Genomic DNA, 19,825 nt, shown 5'->3' on the forward strand with positions numbered 1-19,825 from the left:
GATGTAGCCAAACGGTGATCATCAGAGTTATCTGTAGAGAGTGAGCATTGTTGCAGCATGAAGATATGAAAATAATACAATTGATGAATGTGAAAGGAGGTTACGTATCTTGAAGAAAACAGTTAAAATGCAAGAAAGATTTATTTACAAATCTTAACGAAATTGTAACACAAGCCAGGCTGCAGCATAAGGTTTTAAATGACATTACAACAATTAAGTCCTATAGAAGATTGTTCGGCTTAAGCCACTACAGAAAAAATCATCCATTAACGGCGGCGATTTCCAGCGATTAACATCAATTTTCCGACAGCATAAAAACCACCGGTATAAACCACGTAGGAAATGGACTCCGGCAGTAAATTTCCGGCAGCTACAGCAGCCGGAAATTACTGGACTCAAAACCGCAACTACCGGAAGATTCTAGCGCAAATATCACCGGCAAACCGTCTGTCATTACCGTCGGAAGTTCCACCGGTATTCAGTGAATTTCCTGTAGTGAGCAAGGAGGCTACAACAATCCTTTTCCACACATGAATGTGTATATACCTATAGCTGAAATAAAATTTTGAATAAAGTCAACCGAATATTTAATAGTGTTAAAGCGGCGAGGAACCACATTTTATATGTAATTGAAAGTCAGGTGCAATCCTACAAACTGAGCAATAGGCAGCTAGTACAGCCAAACAACTTAGCTAGAGAGGACCACTGTGCACAAACATCAACACATGAGAATTTTAAATGTTAAAGTGCATTAATGAATTAATTGAAACATTTCAAACAAATGAACCGATTGACCTTTAACATTGTACACTGTGGGCACCCATATTTACCTTCTCGTCTACAGCACCCAATATTACCTTCATCCCAACTTAGGAATTTTCTTCAGCATTGCAATTACAAAATATGATCAAATAAGAGTTCTAAAATGTTTCATGGCTCAAGAATCCTTGTGATCAACAAAATGACCAGGCAATGCTTTCTGTTTGATTCATAAACTCCTGATGGAATACTAGTTGGATAACTATTATGAGCTGGCTGGAATGCAATGTTAGCAGTAAAAGTTAGTAAATTTATGATTTGGAAAAAATACTCTAGAAATTTTAGTCAGTTAACAACTAAAGGGTGCCTGGAGCACTACTCTTCATATTTATCTATAACGGTTTTCAGTAACAAATTCAGCTGAACTGACCAATATAGTCTCATCATCTTTTACATTCTTCTTCGACCTCAATCTTTGCTTCACCGTCTTCTTTATTACTCATAAGTGATGGAAAATTGGAAACTCTTCTGTATTAAGTGGACGCCCTTCTCTACAGGCATGATTCCCTGAGATGTCGTCAATGACGCATCCCTGGCCACCTTTTTATTGCCAAAGCAAGAGCAAAAAGAAATTGATTAGATTTTCTTCTGAGAGACTTATCCAGAATTTCAAGTTGGTGCTAGAAATGTTGGCTTTTCCAAGCCTATTTCACACTTAGGTTTCATTTGGGATGACTTTCTTACTGCTTCTTAAAGCAGCTTTTTAGTTAAAAATTTAAAATTTTTATACTAGAAAGCTGCTTTAAGAAACAATAAAAAAGCCGCCCCAAAATAAACCTTAGATGCAAAGTTTGTGCATAAAGTTAACGTAACAGAATTGTTTCTGGTTGAAGTTGGTGAATGATGGGGAACATTCGCCCCTATCCACATACTTCATTGAAGCCTGTCATCTGACCAACCTCAAATCTCCTATTACAAATATTACTCTCCAGATTTGATGTCAATTATAAATACAGTTAGTGGGAAAGGAACATGAGCATATAAGGTGAATGGATGATTACATGGCATGCTAATACTTGTCCTGCTGAATATTGAGGCGTATGAAAGCTACATGTATGGAGAAAATTTTGGTCAAGATGAGTTTTAAAACTCTTAGATTTTAATTTGAGATGAGTACAATGTATGAACAATAAATCAACCCTAGCATTGAACTCATCTTAAAGCAAATCCAAAAATTTTAAAAGCAATCATGACCAAATTTTAATCAGGATATCCTCGTGCAATTTTTATTCAATTTGTATTTGAATAATTCCACCGTGCATGCCATGAAACTATATAGTTTTATGTTGCAGGATCAAGGGACCCACAAGTCAAACAATTTTGGCAGAGATCTTTGAGCATGCGGATTAAGAATATAATCGTTGGATCGGTCCTATTATGACCTTAGATTACAATCCATGTGCCTCCTCTAGCTATTGTAGCTGATGGCTACTCTTAGGAGGTTTTTTTTTTATAGCTTTAATTTATTTCCATTGCATACATTTTGAAAATGTCTATAAATACTTACACTTTATACAATCAAGCAATAAAATTCAAAAAATACATATTTATTTACTTTCCAACTTTTTATTTGGTATCAGAGCAATCTTTAGGATTTATGTCTTTCAACCTTTGTTCTTTTTCTTTTTCTCCCTTCTTATTGAGATCCTTCATTCTCTTCATTATGATTGATTTCTTTGACTTCCCTTCTAATGAGTCCAGCGCCATGAATGACGAAAATTAGAATACAGGAGAATTCTAAAAGCTAAAAGCCTCATATCTCCCTAATGAGAGAAATTATCTAAAATGAGTCAAAATTGTGTAGACCTTTCTAAAAGGAAATGAAAATATCAATTATCTTATGAATCCTCCTCTAAAGTCGAAATACTCAAAATTTGTATTGTGTGATGTAGCATAAGTCATGATCATGACATCATTGTGGAATATCATGATGCCTAAAATCAATGGGTCATATATATTCTTCCTTCCTATAAAAAAGTTTGGGATGCCATCAAGCAAACATATTAAAAATGATGGATAATACCATCATCTATGAGATCAAAATTAAGATTTCAACAACCAAGCAAAATAAACTTCCTATTATTTTGTATTTAAAAGCAATAATGGCTAATTGGATTAAATTAGATTATTATCATAATTTCAAGATGTCATGTTGCGATGATGTAATAATTCTCAAGGAATTTGTAGAAAGAGAAAAGGTGTTTAAGCTCCTTCCAGAACTCAATAATGACTTTGAACAAGTACATGTCCAAATCTAAAGCAAAGAAAATCTACCACCACTAAATGCAATTTTTCTTATATGAGCCAAAGAAGCAAAAAGGACGGCAATGCTCGATGCTCGGTCTCCAAAAAATCTATTATGAAAACCACCGAATCTAAAGTAAGAGACTTGTTGCTATAGACTCTTTCCTTAAAAAAGAAAAAATCTTAAACCCTAAAATAATCTATGATGCAACTACGGCTAGAAGAAATGACACAAAAAATTGTTGTAAACTCCATGAAAAGGTCCCAGGTTATATTTGATGTAGACAAAGGGGGGGTCAACACATGTCAAAAATAATATGATTTTTGGCTTCCCTTGAGTCTACTAGCTCAACAAAAATTGAGCTAGAATTTTAGCTCATTTATGAGCTAGTCTTTAGTTCATTTATTGAACTAGAGGTTAGTTTATTATTAGCTATGATTTTAGCTCATATTTATCTTTGATTTTAATGCATTTTTTATTGTCTTTAAATGTCTACTTTATGATGTCTCTTGGGGTTCCAAAAAGGACTTTTGGAATCCCAAGAATGGTGTTTTGTATTCCCATGCATGACTCCTTGGTTTCCTCCATGGTTTCATTGCATTTGCCCCCTTGGAATCCGGCCGGCTGCTGGTTTCCCGTGCCTGGGCTCTTTCCCATGGCCGTGGCCCCTTGGTTCCCACTCGGCCTCCTTGTTTCCCGCAGTGGCTGCTTCGGTTCCATGGCTTTGGATGTTTTTTCGTGCAATGCATTAATAGGTTTAATGCTTGTGGTGTTTAGGTTCTTGTGTTAATTAATGTATTGTGTCTTTTGATATTCCTCTTTCATACCTATAAATATGAGAGGATTTGTAATGTTTTAAGTAAGTTATGATATGTGATTTTTGGAGAAAATCTAACTTGCGGGTTTGTTGTGGAAATCCTGCGGGCTCGTTCCAACCTTCTTTCTCATCCCCTCCGGAAATCCTGCGGGCTCTTTCCAACCTTTCTTCTCGGGCTTCTAATCTCTTTCGTCTCTCCGCAAGTGCCACTCCACCTGTATCCCTCTTCCAAGTGCAGCAACTTTAGGGTGTCGTCTTTTACTTTGAGTTATGTTTGTAAGTTTTTTATTTCTAAGTTTATGTCAAATTTGAAATGTAAGAATTTGTTCGTTCTCTCTCTTCCTAGTCCTTCGTGTTTCGTCATCGTCTAGTAGTAGTTATTTTTGGCGGTCAAGAAGTATAGGGTCCCCTGTATTTTTTTGCTCGCATCAATATTCGAAATAAAGATCACCAAAAAAAGCAAACTTGTCTTGGAATCAGAAGAAGTCAATCCAAAAGAAATTTACAAACTCGGGAACATATTCAACTCTTTAAAAAAAATCATATAGAGCATACTCTCTAGCTCAAAATGGCATGACTTTTATTTTTTATATTTTCAATTTCTTAAATAATTTCCTCCCCCCCCCCCTTAGTGCTTTGGTTTCCCCCTCCTTGGTAGCTATTTTGTTGCTTCGGTTTTCCCCCCTTGGTACTTCGGTTTCCTTCTCCTTGGCAGCTGTGTTGTTGCTTCGATCCCCCTCCCCCCCTTTATGCTATGTGGATGCTTCGTGTTTTCCCCTTGGCAACTGTCCCTTCAGTTCCTGTTTGTTGTAGTTTTGATGAGTTTTTATTAGATGTATGTGGCGTTTTACCTACTCGCATTTATTTCTCTTTTCCCCTTTTCTTCCATATAAATAGGGGTTGTTTTCCCACTAGTTTTGGATAGTTTTTGGTGAATAATTTGCATATAAACCTGCGGATTTTTCTAGCTTGCGAACTAGCCTCATTTTCCCTTCCCCTCTATTACTTCGCCTCAGTTGTCTACCTCTTCTTCTTTATCCACGATTCCCACCCCATCTGTATCAGTCTTCTCTTGTGAGTTTGGTGATATATGATGTCACGTTTTGGTAGGTATTTGTCGGAGGAGTGTGGACTTGTGTCGAATTATTTCAGTGGTGGATTCCGGGTCAGATCTATCCTTTGAGCACCTATCCTTTATATTTCGAGCTTTGTATGTGAGGTGGCCGCTTTTTGGTTGTTCTGAGGGTAGCCTTGTTGTAATTTCTTTATATTTACGAATTTTGTAAGCTGCTTTCTAAAACTTGTTTCTACTTTTAGTTTTATATGTGGATGTTTATGCTTAACTAAAAGGAAGAAGTTCTCTAATTGCTTTCCTAGGTGTTCTCCATAAAATATTTAGAAACTTAGGTTGCACCACTCCTTAGATGGTTTGGTCACATAAAATGGCAGCCTTTTGATGACCCGATTAGGAAAGTAGATGTATTAGATTTAACTTATATTAAGAAAGGTAGAGGTAGACCTAAAAAGACTTGTTAAGAAAATATTAGAAATGACCTTTCTTTATTAGATTTAGATGAGAATTTGACCCTAAACAGGACACAATAGAGAAAAAGGATTCATGTAGCCGACCCCACAATGGGATAAAGGCTTGTTGTTGTTGTTGTTGTTATTGTTGCACTATGCGAAAAATAATTAGACAAGCTAGAGAAAATTGATGGGCTATATCTTCATGAAGATAAAAATCACTTGTCATTTTCCTTCATTTTCACCCTCAATATAGAAGTCATTTGAGAACATAATTATAAACTAGGCTATCCCTCTTTCAAAACCATTTCCTTTTATTTTTTAAAATGTAAACATGAAAAATTCTTATTGCATGGCTTGTGAAATTGGCAAGCATAATCGTGTTATTTGTTCTAAAAATGAATATAGATCCACCACACCTTTTTATAATTGCTCACTCTGGCATTTGGGGACATTCCCAAATCTCCAATATTTCTAGAGCTACAACCTCTATAAACTTCATTGATGATTGCACTCGGATGACATGGATAATCTTATCAAGCAAAAATCTGATGTGAACATTATTGTGACAAAAATAATTCAATATTAACATCAAGATTGTTGAACTAATAATGCTATAAATGAGACTGACAGGTAAAGGATATACTTCATCTTATGAAATTAACTGCCAAAAAACTTATGCTCATTACGCTAAGTTAAATATAATACAACAATAACAAGCCTTTTATTACACTACATGGGGTCGGCTACATAAATCCTTTTTCTCCATTGTGTCATATTAAAAGTCAAATTCTCGTTTAAATCTAATAAAGAAATATCATTTCTAATATTTTCTAACCAAGTCTCTGTCTCTACCTTTCTTAACATAAGTCAAATCTAATGCCTCTACTTTCCTAGCCGGGTCATCGAAAGGCAGCCGTTTTATGTGACCAAACCATCTAAGGCGTCTCTCTAATCTTATCTTCTATTGGAGCTACTCCAACCTTTTCACGTATATGCTCATTTCATATCCCATCTCTAAGGGTAAAGCCACTCATCCACCTGAGCATCCTCATCTCTACCACAATGCTTCTCTTTTAATGGCCAACATTCGGCACCATAAAGCATTGCAGGCCTCACCACCATCTTATAGAATTTTCCCTTAAGTTTAAGGTGTACTTTTTTATCGCACAACAAGCCCGATGCATTCCTCCACTTCAACCATCCAACTTGAATTATGCTGATAATATCCCCATCTATTTCACCATCACTCTAAACAATAGATATAAGTTAAATATAATACGCATCTTAATTTCTCTTGTAGCCAATCAAGGATGGTCTATGTAACAGTATGATGTAAAGAATGATTTCCTACATGCGAATGTTGAAGAAGTTTATATAGATCAATAACATGGATTTGATAGTTCTTTCATAAAGAACAAAGTATAAAAAAAAAGGCTTTGTAAAACTTTAAACAATTACTAAGAGCATAGCCTGACAAATTCACAAAAGTCATAAATAAAATAAGATAAAAAAAACAAGATCATACCTTCTTTATAAAATACTCCACTACTAATAAAATCTCAAATGTCATTACATATGTTGACAATATAATTATTACAGGGGATGACAATAGAGAAAATGAGCCTATAAGGAAAAAGCATGCTGAACAATTTGAGATAGAAGATTGGGCAAACTCAAATACTTATTAGAAATAAAACTTGCTCAATCATAACAAGTTACATTCCTCTCTCTTAACAAAAATTTCATGAATCTACTTAAAAAAAAATGGCTTATTGCAAATCTTGTGAAAACCCACATAACCAGGTAAATAATTGAACATACATGACGAAGGAAAAGGAGTAGAAATAGGAAAATATCAAAAATAGTTAGAAAATTAATCTATCTCACATCCATCTAGATATCTTATTTACAATGAGTCTCATCAATCAATTAATTCACAAGCCTAAAGATTTTCACCTTCAAATTACTTATAGAATCCTCAAATGCCTTAAATGAAGTCCTAGAAAAGGAATCCATTACATAAAAAAAGATTATTTATAAATTGAAGGGTGCATTGATACAGACTATGCATGATTATCAGAGGATAGAAAACCAACAATGGGATACTATACATTTTTGGTAGGAAATCTCATAATGTGGATGAGCAAAAAAACAACCTATTGTTTCAAGATCTAATGCTTATTTTTAATTTTGAGCATTACCTAAGGACTTTGAGAGCTTCTGTGGATCTGAATCCTTTTGAAAGATTTAAAAAAATTAATTGAAAAGGCGAATGAAATGTGCTATGATAAAAAATTTTCCATCAATGTCGCTCATAAGTCATAATCATAAACAACATACTTGTACCAAGTATGCGGATCTGGATATACATTTTATAAAAGTGAAATTGAAAAATGGGTTGATCTGCACTAAATGTGTCAATAAGAAATCAACTTATAGATATTCTTATCAAAGGGCTTTGCAACCCCACTTTAAAAAATATTATAAGAAACCGACAATGGTAGATTTATACCATTTAGTTTAAGAGTTGAAGGATCGTGGAAACCACAAATTAACAGATCTCAGTAATCCTTGAGCACACGAATTAGAGTTCTAGCAGTTGAATCGATATTCTTATGGCATTAGATTGCAATCCATGTTCCTCAAGCTCCCATTCTAACCAACGGCCCCTCATGGGGATTTTTTTTTCTTTTTTTTAAATAGTTTTAATTTATTTTAATTATAAACACAATACACATAATCGAGCAATAAAATTTGAAGTAATTTTTTTCTACTTTTCTACAGGTTATATCATGATGAATTAATAATCAAGAAACATATAAATGAAGACCGACAAGCAAAATGTTACCCAAAAATTTACTCGAAGGAATTACTTAAGGAAATCACAGCAGCAATAATCACATGAACTCCAAGTAATGGAAATACTTCAACTCAATTGGAAAGAATAAAAAAGAAAAGGAGGGAGAACTCACATGGTCACCTCACCAACAGCAAACTAAATATTTTGCTTGAAGATATTATTAACTCATGGGACTTCACAGCAGTAATAAGCACGTGAAATCCAAGTAATAAGAATACTTTAGAATCAGTTGGAAAGAATTTAAAAAAGGATGGAGAGCTCACATGTTCACCTCCTCCAATAACCATATCCTGAACGCTTTCAGTAATGCTGGTGCCTGGGGCTTCAAAGCATGCTTTCTTCTGTTCCACAATAGTTGGCTTCTTCTCTTTATTCTCTAAGTTTGCTTTGGCTATTGTTTGCATGGAAGTGACCTTTCCACACGGAGAAACCTGCATAAATTGGTATGGCTTCGCTGGAAATACATATATATGTGCAATAGCTGCAACAGCCATCTGCAATTACCAGACCATATGAAAAAATATTCATGAATTTATAAATAAAAAAAATCGTCATCACAAGCAATGGCTATTTTTCATTATTTGCCTAAGATTGCAAAGAATAAAGGCATGCAGGTGAATTTCAATAAATTCCATCACAAATATAAATTCTTATACATAAATTTAGAATCAAATTTTCATGACAAATTTCAGCAAAGCCAAAGTTAAGCTATCTGCTAACTTAATAAGACATTAAAAACTAACTTACATCAATGCAGAAAAGAAAATCTTGGATACTATTCTGAATCTTTTCTTCTTTCGGCAATACACCAAAGTAACATATCATTGCAATGCCAATAGCTTTAAAGCTAATAAATTTTGCTAATGGATGGATAGGTTCGAACCAATGATAGGTCACAATATAGAACTGCACAAGACAATATAGAGCCCACATTTGACTGAGCTTATGACAACAGCAATATAGGGGTACCTGCAGGAAATTGCTCAAGTTCTGATATACAGGCACTCAAAAAGAAAGCAGAAAAAATATAAAAACATACATGCATACCCGTGATACCACTTAAACTCCCGATCTCCATAAACACCAAAAAGATCCAACAACAGCGCCAAGAAGGAACATAATGTTTTCAGAATCATCTGCATTTGCAAGAAATGTTAGACAATGCAAAAGAATAAAGACAGAATTAATGTTCTTCCAACATACATATTGGACAAGGCCAGACTTTACTATTGTGTATAAATCGTTTCCAAGAATAATTGGATACTTGGATTGAAGAAAAAATCATAAAAAGGACTACGATGCAATATTCCCTTCTCCTCATCTCCCTTGAGCAACTGCTCTGTGAGCTGTTTTTTACTTGTTCCTTTCTCAAGCAATTCCATAGCTCTTTCTTCACCACCTGTATCAATAGTTTTGCCATCATCAGTTGTTGATGGGGCATAATCAGTTTAGAGAAAGTTACAATAGCCAAATGGTTTTGAAGTCTTAGAGAAAGAAAATCCTGTTATATGCACCTTTGGAAAATTAAACTAAATCTAAAGACGGGATAATTAAGTAATCACATATGCTGAAGGAAATAGAACAACATGCAAATGCTCGCATGCATGCACTTAGTACATATATAGATAGGCATATGGATAGACAACCAAATACATACATATATACATATTTGTAGACTTAAGTAAATAAAAGAGAGGGAGGGAGGGAAGGATAGAGAGAGAGCTGAAATTAACACAATGAAAACTTGATAACATCCCTTCAATCGATGATTACAGAGATGTCATTCTTCTTAAAGGTGTAAGTAGAAGTACTATATACTTTTACTAAAAAAAATATTTAATAATAATCTCCTAAAAAATAAAATATTTTGAAAATCCTCTTGATTCATATGAGATAAATTTTACTCCATTATTATGATTAGTTTGCCTAAAAGGTGTTGTAGAAAAGAAAGAGCAGCACTCTCATTAGACAAACTTTTACTCTTTCAAAAGATTTGAATTAGTACTAATAGTATTATACATCTAAAGAGACGACGACTTGATTAATAGTTTTTCACCTATGGAAAAGATTACATTTCTTAACCCCATAAAAAAGCTAAGCTACACAACTTGCAAGAACTATTTTACTCCAACAAATAGGAACAAATTTACAGCATCAGTGAAATTCAAAACTCAAGAGTGAATTTTGAATTCACTTCCATCAAGAATTCAAAAAAAATCAAGCACGGCGTTTGCTCAAACGCCATGAATTTGGTTCATGGTATCTATCATAGAGTGGCTCGATTCTCTCTTGACGCTTTCGCTTGCTCATCTTTGTTGGATCTGAAGATTTATAAAACCTAGGTGCGAGTTCTACAAGCCATTTGGGATCGATGACGGTAACTTCACGCATGTACTCCTTTGTCGTCATGACAAGCTCATGATATATGACCCAATCTGGCTGCCTTTGGAAGAGAGCGCTGCTGGGATGAATGTAGACTGGTTGGTTCTCCACTAGGGTTCTGTAACCTTCTTGAGGATCTTTTCTAGCAGCATGAAAGAAGAATCCTGCAGTAATGGCCTTCCTTATCTTTGTGAAGTTTTTACCGGCACTGACAACATCCAATTTGTACCTGTCGATCAACAAGAAATCAGATGCAATGACATAATATTGGGATTTTGTGTTAATTCTTGAATCATGTCAATAGAATCAGTAGACAGACTAGCATATAACAGTTGCAGAGCCAAACAATTCTCTAAAAGGTGGCATAGTTAGGATTTGTTTAGGGGGTTGCAATTCTAAAAAAATAATAGTAAATTATTGCTGGAAAATTAGATTTTTGAAAGCTACAAGTATTACAAACTTGCTTCCTCTTTAAAAAATCGGATAGCCTATCAGAACGGGTTATAAAAAGCTATTTTTATCACAATTTTTTTAAAATAGCAATAAAATTGTAATAATTGTGGCAGCTATGAAAAAGTTACCCCAACCAAACTCTCCTTTTTTTTCTTTGAAAGAGTGCATTTGCATGACTATAAAAAGAATTGTGGCAGCATGTGCATCTATCTGAACTTAAATTCTAAAGCAACTAAACAATAAGAAGCAATCCATTTGAAGCATTAAAAAAACCATCAAAAAGTAATCCAATAAGAAAATCAAACAGATAACGATTGCAAAACATAATCAGGATTTCTTAATGCAGAAAATAAGAATTCTTGGGGGTAAAAATAGATGTTCATCAAATCCATACCTATCCATAATAGTGAGGAGTTGCTTTCTAACATCTTGAGCCCTCCTAAGGGAACGGGACTGTACAAAGTTCTCAAAACACCACGGGCCAGAAAAATTCTTAGCTTTCCAAGCCTCATAAACAGCAAGCAAAGTTAAGTGGTCTCCTTCTGGCTGGAAAAACTTGGCTCGCTTTTGATCTGCTTGGGCTTGCTTCTCTCTTGGCCTGTAGAAAATATTCCCAGTCTGAATCATAGCAATGATGGTCAGGATTTCATCAGTGCATCCAAGGTCCACACTAGCAAGTAGCATCTTAGACAATGGAGGATCCAATGGGAACTCTGCCATTTTTCTCCCTAGTTTAGTCAAAAGTCCTTCTTCATCTAAAGCTCCTAGACTGTACAACTGTTCCATGGCAGATATAAGGGCTTGAGGCGATGGAGGATCCATAAAATCAAAAGATAAGAGATCATTTATCCCCATAGCCTTCATATTCAATGTTGTTGTCCCAAGATTAATCCTCTGAATTTCTGGAATTGTGGTAGGAGACATTTCATTGCGATAGGCACTCTCTGTGTAGAGACGATAACACTTCCCTGGGCCAGTACGCCCTGCACGGCCGGCTCTTTGCTTAGCTGATGCTTGAGATATAGGAGTGATGACCAAGGAATCAAGCCCTTGTTTAGGGTTGTACACATTTTGCTTAGCAAAGCCAGGGTCAATGACATAAAATATTCCATCAATTGTCAATGAAGCCTCCGCAATATTAGTAGCTACAACAACTTTTCTCTTACCAGGAGGAGCAGGATCAAAAATTCTAGATTGCATTTCACTGGGAAGAGCACTGTACACAGGCAAGATAATCAGTTCTGGCACATTCTTACCCAGACCTTTCATTCTCTCATAAAGAGATTGACAAGCATGATCAATCTCTTCTTGACCAGTCAAGAAAAGAAGAACGTCTCCTTCAGGTTCTGTTAAGTGAATCTGCAAAACAGTGATCAGTGCTGCATCTAGATAATCACTTTCTGGCTGCTTTGTGTAGAGTATCTCAACAGGAAATGTTCTACCAGGAATTGTGAAGATATTGCAGTTGAAGAAATACCCAGAGAACTTCTCTGCATCTAGTGTGGCTGAAGTGACAATCAACCGAAGTTCAGGCCTTCGTTTCACTAGCTGTTTTAGTAAACCAAAGAGCACATCTGTGTGGATTGTCCTCTCATGAGCTTCATCGAGCATGATAACAGAATACTGTGAAAGGCTTTCATCAACCAATATTTCCCTCAGAAGCATGCCATCTGTCATATACTTTATCACAGTTTCTGGCCCAGTGCAGTCCTCAAACCGAATAGCATAACCGACTTCCTCACCTAACCGACAACCAAACTCCTCTGCCACCCTTTTGGCAACTGACATTGCTGCCACCCTACGGGGCTGTGTGCACCCAATCTTTCCTCTTGTAGTATAACCTGCCTCAGCTAGGTATTGAGTCACCTGTGTAGTCTTCCCAGAGCCAGTCTCGCCAATGACAACCAATACCTGGTTATCATGAACAGCCTGAATCAGTTCTTTCTTCAATTTGTAGATTGGAAGACTCTGTCTTTGATCTTGTATTGAAAGTTTTGATCTCTGGCCAAATGTCAAAGCTTTTCCATATGCGTCTTTCTTCCATTCCGGCATGTCATAAGCAGACAATCCTACACCTCTCAGCTCCTGTGCAAGGTGCCTCTCCCCTGTCTCCGGCATTGGATCTTCCCACGGTCGATTGAGATCCTTTGGGATAGAATCAAGCATAGTTCTCTGTTGCTGCTCACGAACTTCTCTCCGCTCCTTGATGAGAGCAGACTGGAGAGCCGCTGCCCTGCTTAAAGAACCCTCTGGATTTTTGAAGATCTTTACAGGAGACATGTCAATGGAAAACCGACTCTGGCCTTGCAAAAATGCAGGTTCATCTTCATTGAGTTCAATCTCAAGTTCTTCTTCAGCGCCTTCTTCCTGATATAAGAGTCCATCCCCCTCTTCATCAAACATTGGATAATCACGCACATCCAGAACACCAGCTGCAATTAGCTGCTTTGCTTCCCACTTCTCAGGCGAGCTCATCCTTTTCAATGGCCTCCTGGACAATGCATTATTATCATCCTCAACGATAGTAATGCCTGAAAGACCTTTCCTTACAATAGGGCCATTGTTTCCACTAGAGGGGTTGGTCCTTAAAGCTTCATCCTCTGTGCTCTTCCTTAATGGCAGGAGATCCTTCCCAGTGTTTTGATCCACATCCCTCATGGATAGACTAAGCTTTTTCCCAGACACTGAGATCACCTTAACATATACATCCTGACCACGCTTCACCTCTTCCTTTGCATTGGTGACTCTTCTATTGGCAATCTGTGAAACATGAACAAGTCCCTCCTTCCCTCTGAAATCAGATAACTCAACAAAGCACCCGTTGTCCATCAGGCGCAATACCTTCCCCTTGTAAACCTCATAGAGCTCCGGTTCATCAGAATTCCTTCCACCGCTAGAACGGGTTCTCTCATGTCTCATGCCATCACCTTCGTCATCATCGCTATAAGCTCTATGGTTGCTGTATTCTTCTCTTCTATTACTCCTAGCTCTATCTCTGACTCGATCATACCTGTGATCCCGATCACGGTCGCGATGGACTCTCCGATCTCTGTCCTGATCACGATCGCGATGGCGATCGCGATTTCTATCGCGATCCCTGTCGCGGTGCTTACTTTCCTCGTCCGCTTTAACCTGAACTTCCTTCTCGATCTCACGCTCTAGCTCCTTGACGCGTTCGCGGTCGTCCACACGGGAAAGTCCGGGAAAGGGGGCAGATTTTTTCTTCGAAGAAGAATCAGAGTTGGGCTTGGATTTGGATTTGGGGGGTAGGATTGCATGTATGATGGTGAGGAGAGTGCGTACGAAATAGTCGGGCATTTCAGCTCCGTTTTCCTTGAGCTTCGCATCGAATTCCTCCACTGATTCGGCGTTCCGGCCAAGTTCGGTGATGAACTCCGCCAGAATTTTATCGCCGCAGCCCAGATGGCTTTCAAGTTCGGTACACACCTTCGAAACGAGGGAAAGAAACTCGAGTTTTTTTAGGCCGTCCTCGGCCTCCGCCACCGCCGCCGGCATAAGGATCTTCAACGTCGTGAATTCCGAACCAACAGGAAGGAGCGAAGTCGAACAGCAACACAGTAGCAGCAGAAGCGAATCGTGCAAAACTACGGAGTCGAACGGCGACGGCAAATGGAGAAATGAAAATCAAGCCCTAGAGGTAGGGGTGTCAAGACGGGCCTTCGGATCTGGTTCGAGTCTAATCTAAATGCAACTCAAATTCGACTCGATTATAAAAATAGGTCGGAAATCTGTATCCAAATTTGATCTGATTCGGATTCGGATCAATCCAAAATGACTCACGATTTGAAAGCTAAAATTAATTATGAAAATTGTTGCTATTTGGACCGAGCGGCAATTGTTATTGATGGAGATATGGACGAGAGCATCAATCCGACCCTATTATGACGTCTTTCTACCGGCCATAGAGTGGAGGAGCTAAAATTCATAATAGGAATCCTCCCTATATGGTCAACCGGCATCTTCATATCCACCGCCAAATTTAACAACTACACCTTTGGGCTTTAGCTTAGTCCAGGCAAAGTCAATGGACCACAAGCTCGCTGGCGACTTCAACATTCCACAAGCAAGCCTCTTCTATCTTCTCCTCCATTGCCTTTGATGGCCTCTATCCTTCCGCCTTATCGTAATTGGCCCTCCCCAATCAGATAACACAGACGCCCTGCAGTAAGTCGGTTGGAATTTCAAACTTAGAAGCTCCCTCAACTACTAAATACCGTGTGTTTGTCGCAAATAGTTTGACCGACCTCGAACCTTACATGCTTGAGTCCCCATCTTTTGCCAACAGCGATTTTGATGAACTTGAAGTTGTGACGGCATCTCTGTTTCCGGGTCAACCTTGGTTGATTTCGAATTTTCGAATTAACCTGAAACCGACCTGATTTTATAGACAGGTCGGAATCTCGAACCCGAACCCAACCCGTATGGCAAACAGGTTGACCCAAACCCGAAATTTCCCAAGTCATACAGGTCAAATTTTGACACCCCTAACTAGAAGCCTCTAACCTATTAGTCTAACTGTGCTTTGATCAAGCACTTGAATGGTCTACAAATCTTGCACACTTATAGGCTAGAAAAATCTAACATGCCCAAGGCCTTTTAATTTTAACATCATAAGGCACTTAATTATTAAAAAAATGATCTACGATCTAAGGAATTAATATGAGCCATCTGATTGGATATTCCATTTTTGTTTCTATATTTACTAGACAGTTTATTCTAAATAATCTATAAATATGCCACCCTTTGAGAGAGATTTTTGAGCTTCGCCACTAAATTTTGAGCTAGGCCACACTCACTATCAATATGAGAGCGAATTTTGAGCTTGGATTTACTTGAAGGCTCTAAAAATCTTAAAGCTCCACTCAAGCACTGTCGCTAGGCCGCCCTTTGAACATAGTATATATGGCATGCATAAAGTCCACAGTTCATCTGATATGATATATATTTTGGAATACTAGATGCATACTGATAAACATATTGGATAGATTTACATGCTATGTTAATTATGATATATATAAATAATGTGTGATAGGTACTATTATTATGCTATGCATGATTATGTTCTAGTTGGCTAAAAATATGTTACCATATACATAAAGGTAAACTAATGGGCTTTCCTTTAAATAAAGTTCATAGTATAATCCTAATCGATATGAAAAAGAATGTATAAAGAGATTGATTGATATGATGCACCAATTGGCCGGAGTTATGACTCTAACATGAAGCTACATGACTTATGATTGATATGACTCATTTATGTTTATATAGGATTGGTATGATTATGACTAATTTATGTGTGGTCTAAGGGCCTGCAAGACTTAATATAGGAAAAATATCACAAAAGGCAGATGTCCTATCTTGCTTGAAATATGCATGCATACTTGATAGAGTTGCATATAAATTGATACACTATAACATAACATGATAATTACATGATTGATGTGATATATCATAACATGAACATGATGCATAACATAACTAATACATGCACGTAATAAGATTAGTAAAATTGATGCAAGAACACATTATACACATGATACATGGTATTTATATATGTTATATTAACATGATACATGTGTATTGATACAACATTACATGTATAGAATAAATCTAGAATACTTAATATATTGACATATATTACATAACATAGAGATAGAATAAAGGTATAAAATATAAACATGCATGGATTCAAGAATCCACCTATTATATTGTAATTGTTATGAGTATAGGAATAACATAATATTCTGATTTATAACAGTTGCATTGATTTATACTGTTAATATGAATTGATATCGTTTATATTGAATGTCACAAATTCTTACTATTACATGCTCATACTGACATAAGGAATGAATGATTATATAAATATTATTTCTATTATCATGCGTTGATTATAATTGTAGGTTTAGATAATGTACTAGGCTATTAACTCATTTCATGATTTACATGTTTCAAGAAAGGATAAGAATCCGATGGATTGAAGCTTATCAAGATTATTGGTTTAGATATTTAAAGTTCTATTATTTATTTTTCTAGTTATGAATGGGTAAAGGATATATTGATTTGAAATATGCATTCATGGCTACTGTATATGATTCTTTTGGAATTAGAGATGTATATTGGTTGATGATAAACAAAATGAAAGATTACTTCCGTTGTGTTTATTATTCATGTATGGATGTTTATGAATGACTATGGTAGTGAATTAAAATATTAAAAAGATAATTTTTTTTCATTAGATATTGGGCCATGGCAAATAGCTAAACATTAGGATTTTATAACCATATTATTAATATGAAATGAGTTAGGGTTTGATGGTAAGCAACAAAGCAGTGACACTATATATGAGGAGGATTTCTTAACACATTACATAAGAGAAATTTCCAAAAAGGGATGGGATAAAGCAATGACATGACCTTTCCTTGATTCATCTCCTTTTTAGAAAGCACATCTCATAGACATATGCCAAAGCGAAATCTCAAATCAAGGTGTGAACCCCTAAGTAATGAACTTAGGAGCGGATGCTAAATAAGTTGGAAATCATAAGAGATATTGATCAACTTTGCTGCTAAAGTGATATGTGAATCAAAAAGAGGCAAAGCAAAGTGGTGCCTAAAGGATAGAGCTGGGAACCAAAATGGGGATATATAATATAAGGTGAAGTGGCATTAGTCAAGTGTTGACATGCCAAGTGCCATATGGGAAGGATCGGAAGTAAAGGCAGATGTATGCCTTGAATTTCAGTCAGAAGCAATATCGAATCACAACCACAAACGTGATCCACCAACCTAAATCCATGCACAGGTTCTCAAATGGTTGGACCGACAAAATTGGATCTATAACCCCCCAAATCCTAGGTTTTCTCTCCTCTCTCCTCTTTGTTTCTTCTCTAATATCTGATTTCTCATTCTCGGCTAATGAAATAAGGAAGGAAAAAGGGATAATGGATTATAGGTAATGAATAAATATCTTTTTATAATGAAATATCTTTAGGAAATATTGATAATTATTCCAATTGGTCAATTTTTAGTATAAAATTCTTATAAATTATTTTATATTTTCAAACTAGAAGTTCTAAAAATTATAAAAAAATATTTATAAATTAGCTAAGCAATTCTAGAATGATTTAGTAAAATCAACTTGCAAAATGAACATCTAACGGTCCTAAAAAATTCACTTATATAAATAGGCTTTATAACCCCCAAATCCTAGGTTTCCTCTCCTCTCTCCTCTTTGTTTCTTCTCTAATATCTGATTTCTCAATCTCAGCTAATGAAATAAGGAAGGAAAAAGGGATATATGGATTATAGGTAATGAATAAAGATATTTTTATAATGAAATATCTTTAGGAAATATTGATAATTATTCCAATTGGTCAATTTTTAGTATAAAATTCTTATAAATTCTTTTATATTTTCAAACTAGAAGCTCTAAAAATTATAAAAAAAAAATTATTCATAAATTAGCTAAGCATTTCTAGAATGATTTAGTAAAAACAATTTGCAAAATGAACATCTAACGGTCCCAAAAAATTCACTTATATCGACTTGTGTCAATTTTTCATATTGCCCCAAAAATTAGGAGAAAAATATTATAATTAAAGCACAATAATATTTACATTATGATGAAGATAATTTACAAATTAGACTTATAATAACTCTTAAAAAATTATTTGATTTGGTCAAAGTATGGGTTATTATATGACATCTAACTCTACATTAGCTAACTTATGTTAGACTGCATCTTTCTTCCCTTTAAAGGACTTCAATGTTTTGGACAATCATTCTTAGTCTTCAATAAAAGGAGCAATATAATAATTATTTTTATTTCATCAAGAACTTCTGACGTTTCCTTTTTTAAACTGGGAATATATTTTTAGCATAAGAAGCTAACCATACTTCATGTGAGATTTTTAAACATAAGGTATAATAACTTGATACGTCACCAAAAATTACCTTGATTAAGCATGAATCTTGATGCACATATGAATTGGAAACTTTCAAAGTTAAATTTGGGACCATCCAAACTCTGATTTTAACAAATTTATAGTCCAATTGAACATCTAAAAAAGATGAACCCAACGAGACAAAATTTGGTCCAATTCGAGCCCAATTAGGTCCATATTAAAGGATGAAAATATATTTGGGAGTTTCAAAGCATTAATAGGATGATCAAATGAAATCCAAATATATAATGTTCATTGTCGAAGCAAGTGGTTTTATGAGACAAATCCAACGAACCCAAGACTGATTTATTCTAACATCACTAAGGTATTTAAATGATTGATAAATGCTCTATGATCAAGAGAATCGACATACACTACGGGAAAACACGCGCATACCGTCGGATTTTCCGGCGAAAAATTCTGGACGGTAATAAACGGCGCAGTTACCGGCGGATTTGCTCGACGTAAAGTTCGCATCAACTTTTCCGGCGCAAAATACGCCGTAAAGTCACCGACGCAGGTTCCGCCGACCACTCCGACGGTATTGGGATGCCTCAACCATTTCCGTCGCACGTTACGGCGGAACCATTCCGACGTATTTTACCGGCGGAAATTGCGCCGGCGTATTTAAACTCAACGAAATATATCCGACGGATGAGACATCAGAATTGATACTGACGTCACTAGTGTCAGTACTGGCGGAACTTCCGCCGGTAAAAGCCCTATTTCGCGAACCCGAACCCCTCGGCCGTCATT

General features: G+C 36.1%; 1 protein-coding gene and 1 pseudogene across 1 annotated transcript; both read right to left on the bottom strand.

The window, feature by feature from the left end:
• Positions 1-266: 266 nt before the first annotated feature.
• LOC110091908 lies at positions 267-9,439 on the bottom strand (annotated as a pseudogene).
• An 803-nt stretch (positions 9,440-10,242) lies between these two features.
• On the bottom strand, positions 10,243-14,760 carry LOC110091910 (probable pre-mRNA-splicing factor ATP-dependent RNA helicase DEAH5). Its single transcript, XM_020816213.2, has 2 exons — positions 11,498-14,760; positions 10,243-10,879 (listed from the first exon to the last, which is right to left on the bottom strand). The coding sequence occupies exons 1-2, from the start codon at positions 14,617-14,619 to the stop codon at positions 10,486-10,488; spliced, it is 3,516 nt and encodes a 1,171-aa protein (XP_020671872.1). The 5' UTR covers positions 14,620-14,760; the 3' UTR covers positions 10,243-10,485.
• Between the last annotated feature and the right edge of the window lie 5,065 nt (positions 14,761-19,825).

This window comes from Dendrobium catenatum, unplaced genomic scaffold (assembly GCF_001605985.2).
Source record: "Dendrobium catenatum unplaced genomic scaffold, ASM160598v2 fragScaff_scaffold_133, whole genome shotgun sequence".
Lineage (NCBI taxonomy): Eukaryota > Viridiplantae > Streptophyta > Magnoliopsida > Asparagales > Orchidaceae > Dendrobium > Dendrobium catenatum.

Excerpts from the sequence above, each read along its gene's own strand:
- LOC110091910 (XM_020816213.2), bottom strand. The coding sequence starts at position 14,619 with ATGCCGGCGGCGGTGGCGGAGGCCGAGGACGGCCTAAAAAAACTCGAG. Across the intron at positions 10,880-11,497 it reads CTCCTCACTATTATGGATAG|GTACAAATTGGATGTTGTCA; the intron begins GTATGGATTTGA and ends GTTGATCGACAG.